Here is a 16240-nt window from a genome sequence, read left to right as displayed (position 1 = left end):
CCAGAAACTTCAGTGGGAATCAAGCCATGGACTAAGCCAGTGGGGGAAACGCTTGCAGAGCAGCCTTGTGTGTCAACTAGGGACCGAGCGGGCAAGTGTGGGTGAAGCTTGAGAGGTATTTAGAGTGCCAGGCTAGAGGTAACGTTTGAGGAAGATACCACCGTTTAGATTGGAGGAGCTCAAGAGATTCAGTGGCAGTGAATCAGAGGGTCTAGTGAGACACCAGGAGCTCAGTGTATTGACAAACTACAAGGAGAAGAAGAAGTTGTAGTAAAGCTGAAAGAACTGTTACGCTTTGTGTTAGGAACTGTTCAAGACTGTTGCCATAGGAGACAGCATTCCTGCAGGTGCAGATGTGGATTCTTGCTGGAGTCCTTTCCCTGCATGGTTATACTCTTGAAGTCTCAGTCTGCTAAGAGCTTGCAACTATCAAAAGGGTGTCCTAGTCCTAACCCCCCCCCAAAAAAAAAAAAAAAGTGTATTTGGGTACAGCATTGACTGAACATGCAGTTGTAACTTAAAATAAACGCAATGCAAAAAAATGGCCTGGTCATGAAAGGGGGGGGGGGGGTAGATCTTCAGGAGGTCAAGTGGTTAATGGCCTGAATCTATAACAAGGGAGTTATTCAACAAAACTTCAGCTTGCTTTTATCCACAGATGTCCGTTTTTTTGGTAAAGTTTTTTTTGGCAAGGCTTCAAGTACATGGGACATATTTACAACCTCTCCTGAATGACTTAACTTGATAGTAACCAACGTTTAAAAACATCCATTTTGCCGTGTTTAAGTTTAGAAGCTTCTAGAAGTTCCTGCGTTTAGCGCTTGAAATGCCTGTAAACACAGCTTCTGAACGCTTTTTTGCATTCCAAAAAAATGCCTCCAACACAACTGCCTAAAAAGGACTTATCTGTCCGTGTACACAGGGTCGTTTACAGAGGAGAGTTCAGGGGCAGTAGAAAACAAAAATGCCCAACTGCTCCTAAATGTCAGTTTACCAGCAGCAGTTGACATGAGGCCTAAAAGGTGAACTAAACTTTGCCTTCAAATAGGTTGCTGCCAGTGGAGCTTGATGCACATCTGTGCCCTCCACCTGCAAGAAAAAAAAAAAAAAAAAAAAAAAAAAAAAATCAGAGTCCCATGCACCAATGCCAAATGCCCAGCGTAAATGGGGCTTAAATGGAAGCTGTCTGTTTACATCTGTTCATACAATATCTCACAAGTGTGTGCACACCTCACATTTTTTGTAAATTATTTTATTATATCCTTTCATGAGACAACCAGGTGAGGAGTACAAAGACAAGTGTGTCTTGTCTACAGTCAAGCATGGTGGTGGGAGTGTCATGGTCTGGGGCTGCATGAATGTGCCCGGTTGAGAAGTGCCCGGGAAGAAGGGCGTATGCGCCGCATGGAACAGCACAACAGCTGATTTTATGATCAGCTGTTGTGACGGTGCCTGCGCACAATAGCCGACAAAATACGTTTTTTCTGTCAGATTACGCTCCTGTGGCGAGTTCATGTCGGTGAGGGGCATATTTATAAATGATGGGCAGTTGGGGGTGGAATTTTTAAAGATGCCCAGTGCTGCAAAACAAAAAATTTTATGCTATTCTTCGAAGAATAGCATAAAAAGTTTTGTAGCACCGAGCATCTTTAAAAATTCCACCACTGTCATGAATTCACCACAGGAGCGCGGGGCACAATCTGACAAACATTTCTGTCAGCTATTGTGCGCAGGCGCTGTCACAACAGCTGATCATAAAATCAGCTGTTGTGTTGTTCCGTACGGCACATGCGCCGTTCGTCCCGGGCACTTCGACACAACACCGGCACTGGGGAGCTACACTTCATTGAGGGAACCATGAACGCCAACATGTACTGTGACATACTGAAGCAGAGCATGATCCCTTGAAAAGAGAATAAAATATTTACATATATGTGAGGGGTGTACTTGCTTGTGAGATACTGTATATACCTTTTGACAAGGTTTCTAGTTTTGTCACATATGACTAGCTTCAAGGAAAAAAAAAAAAAAAAAAAAAAAAGAGGAGGAGAGAAGAAGAGTGATGCAAAAATGGATGTAAACAAAATGAACACAGATGTGAAAATTGATTTAGATCTGAATCACATAGATAAATGAAAAAAATAAATATACACACACACAACCGTGTGCAAAAGGGGCCTTTGTGAGGCCTAAAAGGTTTATATTTCTCAGATTAGTTCTAGATTGTAAGCTCTAACGAGCAGGGCCCTCTGATCCCTCCTGTATTGATTTGTATTGTAAGTGTACTGTCTGCCCTCATGTTGTAAAATGCTGCGCAAACTGTTGGCGCTATATAAATCCTGATTATTATTAATTGGCTTTTCTGAATGCAGGGGAAGCGAGTGCAGGAATGTCAGTGTAAATAAGGCCAAATGTTTCTTTTGGGGTAAAAACCATCTGAGGTATCACCATAACAAAAAACTGTTATTTCCTCTTCGCACAATGCCCAGGGTGCGAGCTCTGCCAGGGATACCAAGGACAGCGTGGAGTCAATTTTCCTTTAATTGAAAGGCACAGAAACCCCATTATGCAAAGTTCACAAAGGCTGCAAACATTCCGGATAAAAAAGGATTGAATCTCTGAACATTGACTGTTGCCAGAAAGACGTTTTAGTCAAATTCTTATTCAAGAGTCCCAAAACCAAACATGGGGCTGTGAAGGAACTAAAAACCACAATTGACGATGAAGTTGCTCCTGAGAGGAGAGGAAAGACCCAGCAAACTGCTTTCCTCAGAATTTTCCCTCCTATCACTCAGCCATCTGCTGGACTCCACACCCAGTTCCCCAGCCCCCCTCCTTGCTATGACTGACAGAGTGTCGCTACCGTGCTGGTCAGATAACAAACATATGTGGGAGGGTGACGTCACACGCCTCACTTTCTGGCACAAAATGTTCCCCGTCAAGCTTGAGGGAGAGTCAAAAAACGTACAATATAAGAGAAGGGGGGAGGACCCGCTGCAGACCAAAACAAAGACACCATGACCCCCACCCCCTCCCATTATCCAGTCTGCGCTGGTTTCAGTCAGCCTTGTTTTTCATTTTTTGGGGAGAACAGGCCTCCCTCCACGTTCCCTTCATGCAAAAAACACAAACTTATGATACGGTACAATAAACTACTATATAAAGAAACAGATTTGTCTTTGTGACCCTACTCAAGTTTGTGTGCCTGTTCACCAGATCACTTTTTTTTTTCAAAAAAAGTTTCCAACTTTTTTTTTTTAAAGCGGTCTAAAGAAAACAAGCATGACAAAAAAAAAAAAAAAAATCTTATGAGTCTGCAGATCCGCAGCCCTTAGGCTCCATATACACTTGTCATGTAACTTTGGAAATCAGTCGCATGACAAGTCGTTCCCCACGTTTTTCCCAATAACCATTCATATGTGTGACTTAACCAGTTCAATACCGGGCAATTTCACCCCATTCCTTCCCAGGCCAATTTTTAGTTTTCAGCGCTGTCGCACTTTGAACGTCAATTGCACGGTCATGCAACGTTGTACCCCAAAAAAATTGACGTCCTTTTTTCCCCACAAATAGAGCTTTCTTTTGGTGGTATTTGATCGCCTCTGCGGTTTTTATTTTTTGCGCTATAAACAAAAGAGGGACAATTTTGAAAAAAAAAAAAATAATATTTTTTTACTTTTTGCTATAATAAATATCCCAATTTTTTTTTTTAAAAACAAATTTTTTCCTCAGTTTAGGCCGATACATTTTCTTCTACATATTTTTGGTAAAAAAAAAAAAAAAATTCGCAATAAGCGTATATTGATTGGTTTGCGCAAAAGTTATAGCGTCTACAAAATACGGGATAAATTTATGGCATTTTTAAAAAAAAAAAAATATTTAGCGGCGATCGCGATTTTTTTTCATGACTGCGACATTATGGCGGACACATCGGACACTTGACACATTTTTGGGACCATTCACATTTATACAGCGATCAATGCTATAAAATTGCATGGATTACTGTGTAAATGTGACAGGCAGTGAAGGGGTTAACCACTAGGGGGCGGGGAGGGGTTAATATGTTTCCTAGGGAATGATTCTAACTGAAGGGGGAGGGGACGCTCAAGGGGAGGAGACCGATCAGTGTTCCTCCGTTCTGGGAACACAGATCGCTCTCTTCAGAGCTGATAGGCTGTGGATCTGTGTGTTTACACACACACACACACGGTCCGGCCCGGTTAACGGGCAATCGCGGGTGCCCGGCGGCCGCACACGCACCGGGTCACAAGCAACGCGGCGGGCGCACGCGCCCCCTAGACGGCCGGGAATCCCAGGACGTCATACGACGTCCACCCAGGATGGGAGATCCCATCTGTGGACGTCATATGACTATGGCTGGGTAGGGAAGTGGTTAAAATTGCAGCTTCAAAGTACTTCATAGACATCAGGCTCGGTTCCCACTAGCGCAACTCCAATGCTGGTTCCCGCATTGCATAGAATTTTTAGATGGTCCACACTGCCCTATGCGAACCGCTGCAGGCGTCAATAGAAAGTTAATGACACCCGCAGATCGGTTCGCAGTGCGAACTGTGACATTGCACCCATGCAATCCGATTCTGGGGCGCAAAAAAAAATAAAAATAAAAAAATAAAAATAAAAAAAAAAAAAAAAAAAAAAAAAAAAAAAAAAACACGATTGTGGTCCAAATGCTTTCAAATTCAGCCATAAATATCTGTATGGCTGAATTTGCATCACACAGACACTGCATGTGATCTGCACAGCAGTGCGAATCACATGCGATGTCTGACTCGGCACTCCATGTTAACCCTGGAAAGTTGCATGGAAGTCATAACTAACTGTTATACAATGCAACAGTCGTCCATTATCACTGGTCAAAGCCAAGTCATACCCATCGGCACAACTTTGGAGTCGTACAAGTGTGAATGAAGCCTTAAAGGGTTAGTTGACCTTTACCAAAACAAAGACTATGCAGAGAAAGGGCATCTGTAGAAAAACCAACAAGCTGTGTAGCTCTGACTAAAGTTAAATAGCGCCCTTGCTATAGGTGTAGGCAATTTAGATACCTCCTGAAGACTGACTGGAATACTTCCAGGATGTTGCCAAGTAAGGCCTAGTCATTACTTCCTCCATCACAGGAGTGCGCACTCAAACGTTGAACTCAGAAATACTGCCTCAGGGAAGAGAGACTGCATGTGAGGAGGTTCAAGAGAAAAGAAAAAAAAAAAAAAGTGAGGGGGAAGAAGAGCTTGCATCGGTGATGGTGGAAGTGCACAGTAATGACTAGGCCTCACTTAGCAATATCCTGGGAGTATTCCAGTCAGGCTTTGGGATGTATGTAAATGGCCTACACTTATAGCAAAGGCATTAGTCAAAACCGCACAGTTGGTTTTTATCTACAAAAACCACTTACCTGCAGTCTTTTTTGTAAAGGTGAACTAACACTTTGTTTTTAAATAGAACAGCTTACATATCAAACAGCTTATGGTTGCCACACATGCTTTGAATTTCCCATCAACCCAATAAGAAAAAAAATAAATCTGCAAGCCATGTTAATATCTATAACGCCCCCTTGCAATCGATACAAACCCCATACACATTAGATTTTCTTCAGATTTACCATAAACCTTAGGAGTTTCAATCTGTATGCAGTCAGGCAGGCCCTTACACTACATGGTTTTGGTAAATCTGAAGTCAAAAATCTACGGAAAAGTGTGTATGGGGCTTTAGATTAGGTTTGATCAAACCCAGTCATTTGGTTATGGAGGAAAATCATTTTGCATGGTCATCGGTACACAGATACTTTGTTTACAATGATATTTCAAATCGACCATATGAGGATTACAAGGTGGAAACAGATGTGATCGATAACCTCCTACGCTTTGCATCAAAAATGATCCTTGCCGTCGTGACCCATTATGCTGAATGGGGGCGCCCTGCAGCTGCATGCAATTAGGACAAGCTAGTACAGGGTTCAAGCAGGCGATGAGGTAATACATTACCTCTGAAGAGAGCATTGCTAAGGTAAACAAGGTCTTAAAGAGAATTTGAAAAAAAATAGGCATGCTCGTCAATTAAATCGAAATCTCTTTAAACTTCTGCAAGAACCTCCAGCTGTTTACTCAAGATAATCCATCTGTACACAATCCTACAAATGCCGTATGTGGTCAGACCATCAATAAACAAAACCACCATGTGTGAAGACCGTCACAGCTACTCATGCAGAGCAATTCTTTATCCATGGCCCTGTGGTCAGGAACCACACTGCTAAGGTCTTCTACAGTCATGTGTCTGTCTGCTAGTAGAAGCAGCGCACAAACTTCTACAAGTCAATTACTTTTCTGACAAAGCTTTGGCTCACAGAAGTTTGAGTACTACAGACTAAAGCTGCCCATAGATGGATTGAAATTCTGCCAGTTCAGCAGGGACCAGACAAATTTTGATCCATCTAAGGCTAACGATCAACCTCTGTCGAACGGGAATGTTGGAAAACTTTAGGCGACCAACGGCTTGCAACAGCTGCACAGTGTATTCTGATAGCAGAGGACTGTTAGAATAGAATTGCACAGCAGGGAGGTTTCTTCAATCCACCTCGATTGTATGGAGGAGGGAATCTGGTTTTTATTCTCAAGTCGGCCAACGTCGAACCTCTACAGAAAAGCATTTGATTCTTCAATGCAGTTATACCACTTTGATGTCTCAATCCTGATTCCTGCAATGACCACCTCGTGTGTGCACACAAAGTTTTCCTTGGTGTATACGCCCAGGAGCGGGAAGGACTGCACGATCATGTGACCATTAATTGGCGTTCACAATGGTCACAAGATCAGGAGCCAGTTCGGCTGGCTCCTAATCACCCGTAGAGTCCAGAAGCTGTATGTCACTTTGCTGGGAGCTCATACTCAGTACAGAAAATCTCAGCTGCCCATTGATGCATATGTGCAGCATGTGGGGCGTTAAAGCTCACCCACTTCAGCATCACATTTAATTACTACAGGTACAGTAGTTATATAGTGCCGACTTTACAAAGCCCTTCACATACATGTTCTAGATTCACATCATTCCCTATCCTCAAGGAGCCAAGGTCCCCAACTCACTTTCATATACTAGGACCAATTTAGACAGGAGCCAATTAATCTACCAGCATGGTCTTGAGTGTAGGAGGAAACTGGAGTTGTCCCCTCTTACCCGTAGCAGGAGAAAACCCATGCAGGCAAACTCCAGGCAGGTAGTGCCAACCCAATAACAGCTAGGTGGAGGTGCCAACCACTTAGCCAGTGCTGCCCACATAGGCATTACATGGAAGGCAGAAGGATAAGCCCCTAGTATTATCATACAGGGACAATGCCACTAAAACTCAAAACCATTTAACACCAACCCCAAGCTACAAGCAAAAACTGGTTCATCCCCATGGGCAATGCTGTGGGCTTCAGTATAGACTGCCTGCACACAGCTTCTTTCAAGGAAATTGAGATGCACTGGCTATACAGACTTGCCTGCACGTGCTTCCTGTGCAACTTGGGGCAGATCAAGGCGCAATAAACAGCCTGCATGCAGGAGGGGCGTCAACACCCACGACTAAGTGTTATGCGCTTAGAACAACTAAATGCCTCCATAAGTATACAGATACTAAAGCTTGTTTCAGATACTTACAGTGACATCTTTGTACAGATGGACTGGATCGTAGTCGATGTCATTGGAAATAAAGAAGTCATTAGCCACAGCCAGAAGTGTCATTTCAGGCAGAGAGAAAATATCCATGTACTGCTTGACAGCAGGACCCTAAAAACGGGAAAGATCAGCACAATCAGAATTGACAAGCAGTGAACTGGGTCACATTCTACAACAAGAGAATCAAGTGGAACTCCAGACAAAAATGTATTTACAGTTGTTGGTAGAGTTTTGAAGGGTTTCTATCAGAATTTTACTGCTGGGTGTCCAATTGAGATTTCGCATCCATGCCTGTCCTGGTGACCACTGTTTCTGAGAGAGGCAGTGGGATTAGGAAACATTTCTCCCCCAATTGTGACTCAGACAACCTAACATAGCCTAAGCTCCACTCACGCAAAAGTATTTTTTTCTGTCCGACTAATGTTTGAGAGATGTCCTCTTACCCGTCTGACCACCATCATCCCCCCCCCCCCCCCCCCCCATTTATAAATGGATGGTTTTTCCTAAATTTTTTTACAATTTTTATCTTGTAGCCCTGAGGAAGCCTCCTGAAACAAGTTAGCCATTTTGTGAATCAAAAGCAGTTTTGGCCTTTACAAGGTCTGGCACTCCTATTGGTTTATGCTCTGAGCAACATATCTGGGAACCCCTTGGAGGATAGCCTTGGTTGCATGTGAAGCCGCCGACAACAAGCACTGAGCTCTTTGAAGGTCTTTTCCCCTTTAATACTCTTAATTACCACCTCTTTGAACCCAATGGGGCAAAGACAGCAATAAAAATCAGGAGATTCTAACTCTTCCCCACCATCCAGAAAGTAAAACATTTGTCTTGAGTTCTACTTCACAAACCAATAGGGAACTGGAGAAAAACAGATATCAAAACCGGTAAATGACATATGAAGTATGGGCACAGCAATTCATGCTCGTTCTCAGGCACGTAAATAATGCAACGTTCCTTTTTATTGTAAGCAACCTCGAAATGACTTCCCTCCTTTTTAGACAAAACTCTCGTTTTTCGGTTTTATGCCTTCCCACTAGATTAAATGCACAACTCCAGGACCACTTCACATAAGCTGGAGACTTCTCTTGCTTTCATCTGACTTTACTAATGAATCTGATAAACAGGTTTCTTGTGCAATCGACAAAATTCAGTACTGAGTAGTGTATGGCTATCCCAATTGTTTGTCAGCCATGAGAGCCAATGATGGGATAGTAAAAAAGGTATCCTGAACTGTTCTGTCTTCGGGAGAATCGTTAAACCAGACCTGTGATACAAAACACCCCTACCAGACAGCAGGGGTCAGCTCCTGAACCTCCCTGCAGACTACACGGCATAGGAATTGACAGGGTTGGTTCACCTTTACAGAAAAATTAAGAAAAAAAAAAAAAAAAAAAAAAACCACCACCACTACTCGACAACTCCCTTAATCCTCATCTCTGCTTTAAATTTCCCTGGGGTTTCCAAGCTGTCAGCACCCCATCGCTGCAGCCACTCCAGGGATCTGAAATGCACACTTTTCTCTGTCAGTGCTTCCAGGATGTATGACCCTGACCAATCAGAAGCTATCTGGTCTGGAAGCACTTACTGAGAAGAGTAGAGGTTTCAAAATGCCAGAGCAGTGCTGACATCTCAGCAACCTTAGAGGCAAGGACAGCGGGTAGGGCACCCAGTGTTAGTTCACAGAAAAAGAAAAAAAATAATGTAAAGTTGAATACCTGAAGCACCAGCAAAGAGGTCATCTCTCTGCTCCCACATCCTGTGAGCATGATCCCTGTGTCACATTAACACCTTGAAAAGCACACAAACTCAGATTCAAAGAGCTGATGTGCAGGAGGCAGACAAAGATCGGGTGTTTATGGTAGGTTAAATATATTTAATCATTTTGTAATATATACCTGGATTAAATAATAGAGATTTGTCTTAAGTTCAGATTAATGCCTTAAGACAGTGACAGGTTCTCATGTTAAAACCACCACCCACCCCCCACTGATCCTTGCCTTCCCCAGGCTTTTCTGGCTCTCGCAATGCAGCATCCTAGCCCTGTGTCAAAACTCATTCAGGGTTGGGCTCCTTCCTCCTCCTGGTCAGATAGCCCACTTTGGGATTGGCCACTCAAATCTGAGCACTGCAGCCTAGGAGGGAGTCTGATGCTCCTCCATAACTGGAAGGCCAGATATTTACTGAAGGCTCAGAGTAGCGGAAGAGCATGGTGAAGGTGTCAGCGGATGTTGTGGTGGGGATTCTAGATCCCAAGGAATGTTTTAGCGGCCATGCTTTTTTCTAAGAAAGAAATGGAATACACAGCTTGGTCAAAAGGATCTGGTGGATAGGGGAATCACACCACTCCTCTGTCAAACTGATTATGCCCATCTCAGAAAAGCACACAGCACAGAAGAGACTTACCTTGCCATAGAACCCGCTGACTTGGTGAAGTGGAATGTGGTGTGTTCCCTGGTAGAGTTCCATCACCTCCTCATCTGGGACCGGCTTCAGGCCCCTAGTGATTGGGGAGGGAGGCACAGCACATTAAGGTTACAGTAGGAAAGGTTAGGTGAACACACCACACTGCAGGAAGACCATTTCCCAAATACACAAGCAATCATAAACCAGAACAAAAACTGCAGCAGTGTAAATTTTCAGTTAAGGGACATGGACAAACATCTCACTCAATTAGTCTACCTGAAGCATGGCAAGACATACCATGGTCATATTTAAACAAAGCAAGTAGTACTGTACCAACTGACAAGTCAGCCTATCCTGGTATGGTCATAAAGTTACTTACTGGCTAGTAAGTGTTGAGTAATGAGTTTGGGTTTGTTACAAATCCCAAGTTGGCCCAAACCAGAAAGGGAGCTGTCAGAGCCGACCTAAGCCGTTGAGGCCAGGGCATCCCCTGCCCCACCGTACACAAAAGGGTGGGAAAGCTCCTGACATCACTGACCAATTATGGCCATGTGACCATATTAGGACCCAGACATGGCCCCAATATGGCCATATTAGCTCAGTTTGGTGAAGAACAGCCATGCCCCCTTGTGTATACAGCTGTGGTATGGGGGAATGCCCCAGCACTAACACCTTCCTTCTGGGTTCGCCAAAACATGGGTTTAGACCTCGACCCAAGCTCATTAGTGTTAAGGTGCCCAGACATCAAGATGGATGCACACTTCTGACACAGGCCGACCTATCGGGGGGGGGGGGGGGGGGGAAGAATATTTTTTTTTTGTCTATTACGAAAAACAAAAAAAAACCCCCACACACCCCAGCCAATCCATTCTCCCAAGATATCAAACCCAGGGTTATTCGAACAGGTTGGGGTACCCAAGGATGATGGTTTTCCAGTCTATTTTTTTATCAGGCAACATATCTGAAAAAAAAAAAAAAAAATAAAGGGGGGGGTGGGGGAGGGGGGGTTTGGATTGGGGAAGAAAACCCAATTTCAAGCATAGGTCAAGTATGCACACTGTCCCATATTGCAGTGGCAAAAACCCATTGCCAGAGTCGTGTACTGTGACCAGAGGAATAGGGGCATGCCTAACATCATCAAGAAAATAACTAAATGTTTGGAACTTTGGGGGAACTCGAGCAGCACACTAGGCGGCATTTTGGAAGCCTGTGGTCAGTCGTTACCCTTACTTTCCTTTCGAAAAATTAGAACATAACATCCACATGGGGATTCAAGCAGTTACAAAGACTTAGACCCTACAGTGCTGACATCTTAGAAAAGGTTAGGTCATAAAAGTAAGTTTTTTCCACGTACCTGTACACTGTGCCCAACTCAATGTAATGATACGCATCTATCTTCATCAGCAGTCCCTACAAAGAAAATAGATGTCAGAATGCTTAAAATGAATCCAAAAGAACCCAAATCTATTCACAAAATAGAGGAAAAGAGGAAGTTTATTCTAAGATGAGGCATAATAAGCCATTTCCTGAGACTCTACAAACCATATACAGTTGTGCTCATGAGTTAACATTCCCTGGCAGAATTTATGATTTCTTGCCCATTTTTCAGAGAATATAAATGATAAAAAACTTTTCACTCATGGTTAAAGCCATTTATCATCAACTGCTTACTCTTTAAAATCATAATCAGAACAGAAACTACCCAAATGACACTGCTCAAAAATTTACATATCCCAGTTCTTAATACCATGTATTGCCCCCTTTAACATTAATGACAGCGTGAAGTCTTTTGTGGCAATTGTGGATGAGGCTCTCTTCTCAGATGGTACAGCTGCCCATTCCTCTTGGCAAAAAGCCTCCAGTTCCTCTAAATTCTTGGGCTGTCTTGCATGAACTACACATTTGAGATCTCCCAAGAGTGACCCAATGATATTGAGGTCAGGAGACTGAGATGGCCATTCCAGAACCTTCACTTTATTCTGCTGTAGCCAATGACAGGTCAACTTGACCTTGTGTTTTGGATCATTGTCGTGTTGGAATGTCCAAGTACGTCCCATGCGCAGCTTCCTGGCTAATAAAAGCAAATGTTCCTCCAGTATTTGATAACATACTGCATTCATCTTGCCATCAATTTTGACCAAATTTCCTGTGCCTTTGTAGCTCACACATCCCCAAAACATCAGCGATCCACCTCCATGTTTCACAGTAGGAATGGTGTACCTTTCATCATAGGCCTTATTGACTCCTCTCCAAATATAGCGTTTCACGGTTGTGGCCAAAAAAGCTCTATTTTAGTCTCATCACTCCAAATGACTGTGCTAGAAGGTTTGAGGTTCATCTCTGCTCTTTGGCGTATTGTAAGAGGGATACTTTGTGGCATTTGCGTAGTAATGGCTTTATTCTGGCAACTCGACCATGCAGCCCATCTTTCTTCGAGTGCCTCCTGATTGTGCATCTTAGAACAGCCACACCACAGGTTTTCAGAGTCCTGTATTTCACCTGAAATTTGTCGGTTTTCTTTGCATCCCAAACAATTTTCCTGGCAGTTGTGGCTAAAATTTTAGTTTGTCTACCTGACCGTGGTTTGGTTTCAACAGAACCCCTCATTTTCCACTTCTTGATTACAGTTTTTGAACACTGCTGATTGGCATTCTCAATTCCTTGGATATATTTTTATATCACTTTCCTGTTCTATATAGTTCAGCAGTTCAACCACCCTTTCCCACAGATCCTTTGACAATTCTTTTGCCCCCCCCATGAAACATCAGTGCAGCACTGGATTAAAGGTGCAAGGGTCTGTCAGGAGTCCAGAAACGCATTGACCTTTTATACACACACACACACACACACACACACACACACACACACACACTAATTACAAGCAAACAGATCACAGGTGAGGATGGTTACCTTTAAATAGCCAAACACCTTTGTGTCAACTTGTGTGCATGTTATCAGGCCAAAATCACCAGGGGATGTAAACTTTTGATCAGGGTCATTTGGGTAGTTTGTTGTGATTATGAATTAAAAAGAGTAAACAGTTGATTTTTAATAAATGGCTTCAGCCAAACATTACCCATGAGTGGAAAATGTTTGTTGTGTTATCATTCATATGCTCTGAAAAAATGGCCAAGAAAGCAAACTCTGCCAGGGTATGTAAACTTATGAGCACAAGTGTAAACTGGAAAGACACATGGGGGGGGGGGTAAGCAGGCTATATCAAAATGGACAACACTATTAACCCATACTACTGCAGTGTGGAGGATTTGGTTTTAGTGCTTAGGGACACGATCTGCATAATGTTTTAATGTCTCCCCCAGATTTGCTTGAGATGACAAAAACACGTTACTTACTGGGGGTGATTTATGGTCTTTCAAACTGACACGAGCATGAATTTCACCATTTTATAGTTCCTGCATAATACATGTGTTCAGCATTTAAGCCTCAAAGATTTCACCTCAACTCTGGATGAACACATCAGATTGGGTCCCTTACCAGTAAGCCCAAAACAGCTATGTATGACCATTTTAAAAGTAAACATGTTGGTGAACTAAAGCTGCTGCCAAACAGGAGCCTCCATAAGTTCTCCCTGTTCCAAGGCCTCACTCCACCCTAGTCTTCACTGGAAAATCCTGACCTAGTATTGGGAGAATAGACGTAATCCCTCCCAAAATGCAGTACCCGCCACTCAAGTAACCTACTGCCAACCTACCCACTGAAGAGAATGCCTATTCTTTGTTGTTTTTATTGAAATGCGCTTTGTCTAGATCTGCAAGGGGCACTGGTAGTCTATGGAGTCTTCTGGTTTACCCCGACTACTAAAAATGTATGGCCAGCTTAAAATTACACCTAAACTGGCCATACATTTTGCAAATTCTGGCCTGGTTCCTAATCAACCAGACAAAATTTGCTCTTTGAGTGGTCCTGTAGCCACCCTCCCACCCAACATCCTTTGAATGAAAATTAAAAAAAAAAAAAAATTCCAAGGAGCTGGGCAGAACATTGTTGACACAACAGTGGCTGCATCCAAGCAGATGCAAGTGTTTTCCAGATATTTTAATAGCCACCGATGCCTGCTGCCAGAATAAAATAACCACAATGGGAGAATAGTCCATGTGTACTTGGATAGAGGAATCTGTTATTTTTGGTTCAGTTTGCAGGCTGAACGAAAAAGATCTAACTTGGTATGGCCAGCATTAGGTTACATCTCTGGAGCCATACTGTACATCATGAAAGTTAAAATTTTCAAGAGTAGCTAAAAAACAAAAAAAAAAAAACAAAAATAAAAAACACCACACACACGTCCTAGTAAAAATGACAATACGAGAAACAGTACATGCATTGATACATTATACCATACAATCAGATGTATTCAAAAAGTTGTTAATGCAGAGGGCAAGGTCAACCCAAATGAAGTGAATTGATTTGATGATACCGACAGGTTTTGGATCTGTAGTCCTTCCTCAGGGACGATAGTGGGCATTTGTATTTAGGAATCAACCTCAACATTAACTTTTTCTTGCTAGGATAACTGCATGGCAACACTCAAAGGACAGGAAAGCACAGCCAGATATGCACTCACAAAGACCCCAATGGGGCAAAGAAGCCCCTGTGGCCTCACACGGCAGCAAGTTTCTTGGTAGGATTGTTACAAGTGACCACAATCAGCCTGCTCATACAGAGTGGGTTCTGCCTCCATAGTCCATGAGGGGTTGTCCTGCACAAACTTTGTTTCACATGTAAGGAAGTATAAAACTTGTTTTAAAGGAATCCCCCAAATCCCGATCACCATTCAAGATAAGCAGATCTTCCCTTTACAAACGAAAAGCTAACGTGCAGCAATTACCTTATTCATGTCGTAGTGCAGGCCTCGAACAGCAAAGTTGGGCAGATAGTCGTACTTCAGGATTGCTGCTGGGTACTAGGAAGCAAAGAACAAAAAAAAGTTTAGATCTGGATATCAATGAGAACCTATCTACAATACAGGTTTGCATTTCCATTACATGTTCATGCTGAGTAAAAGCATTGCAACTCTAATCCTGTGTCTCTAAAGTTACTACAAAATGAAAAGAACTTTGTATCCTACCATCTGATCTTCTACCTGACACCATCCTGAAACCTGGGCCTAAAGCTGGCCATACACTAGTAGAATGTTTTTTAGATTCCCAATGCCAATGGTAAAAGCAAGCAAAATTTTGAAGCACTCAAGGAAATTTGTCATCAAGTCATCAAATGCACTGAGAGTTTTCATATAAATGGTTTCTTCAAAAATCTACTAGTGCATGACCAGATTAATTTTGCAAGTCTAATCAGACATTCACAGCCAGGGTTCTGTAGCATCTAAAGCAGGGGTCTCAAATTGGTGGCCCTCCAGCTGTTGCAAAACTACAAGTCCCATCATGCTTCTGCCTTGGGATTCAGGCTTGAAACTGTCAGTCTTGCAATGCCTCATGGGACTTGTAGTTTCGCAACAGCTGGGGGGCCACCAGTTTGAGACCCCTGATCTAAAGAGTTCCTTCAGGAGGTTGCTAGGGGTTGTTTGAGCAGTGGCTGACAGACCTTCCATTTGATGGTGCCTATATTCCGGTGCCCAGCTGCATTAACACCATTTATCTTTATCTACAACCAAGGGTTGTATTTTTGCACACTGACTGCCATCAATTTAAAGGAAGCCCCCCCCACTGAATTGTTTTTGCAGGGGTTCCTTGAAAATCAAGGGTTCTCCTGGAGTAAAAAAAAAAAAAAAAATAAGATGCGGTGAGCTACTAGAATAAGTGAGCAGCAAGAGAGCAGATTGACGTGTTGCTGGCTTTTTCCCCCTCCTTTTGGCAAGAGCAGGAGATAGTTAAAAACCTCTTGTTTCTCTCTCTCCCCCCCCCCCCCCAAAAATAAAAATGTGTGCCATTGGGGAGGTTTCCCCATCTGGTTCCAGAAGCACAGCAGGAAGAGCAAGCAGATTTCTCCAACATAAGGGATGATCCAATTTTAGAGAGTGGTCAACGCTTTTGCCCAGTAGATGAATGCTCATCTCCTGTTCGTGTGACAACTCAAACATTTTGGATTTCCCCATAACTTTTGTTCCTGGAAACAAATGTTCACAAGGACAATGAGAGGGTAAATCTCCCATGTGGGGACACAGACTGCAAAAAAGAAAAAATACACACAC

The 16240-nt window shown here is 43.0% G+C and overlaps 1 protein-coding gene across 1 annotated transcript in view; it reads right to left on the bottom strand.

Moving 5' to 3' along the window:
- Positions 1 to 16240, bottom strand: part of LOC141108566 (5'-nucleotidase domain-containing protein 2-like) — a 67238-nt gene that overhangs the window by 30287 nt on the left and 20711 nt on the right. Inside the window, exons 3-6 of the mRNA XM_073600283.1 lie at positions 14921 to 14995; positions 11429 to 11484; positions 10075 to 10168; positions 7654 to 7782 (exon numbers count right to left, since the gene is read on the bottom strand). Coding sequence (XP_073456384.1) covers positions 7654 to 7782; positions 10075 to 10168; positions 11429 to 11484; positions 14921 to 14995 — 354 coding nt within the window. The remainder of the gene's footprint in view (positions 1 to 7653; positions 7783 to 10074; positions 10169 to 11428; positions 11485 to 14920; positions 14996 to 16240) is intronic.

Source organism: Aquarana catesbeiana, linkage group LG09 (genome assembly GCF_042186555.1).
Source record: "Aquarana catesbeiana isolate 2022-GZ linkage group LG09, ASM4218655v1, whole genome shotgun sequence".
Taxonomy (NCBI): domain Eukaryota; kingdom Metazoa; phylum Chordata; class Amphibia; order Anura; family Ranidae; genus Aquarana; species Aquarana catesbeiana.
This window is presented reverse-complemented; position numbering and strand designations above follow the sequence as displayed.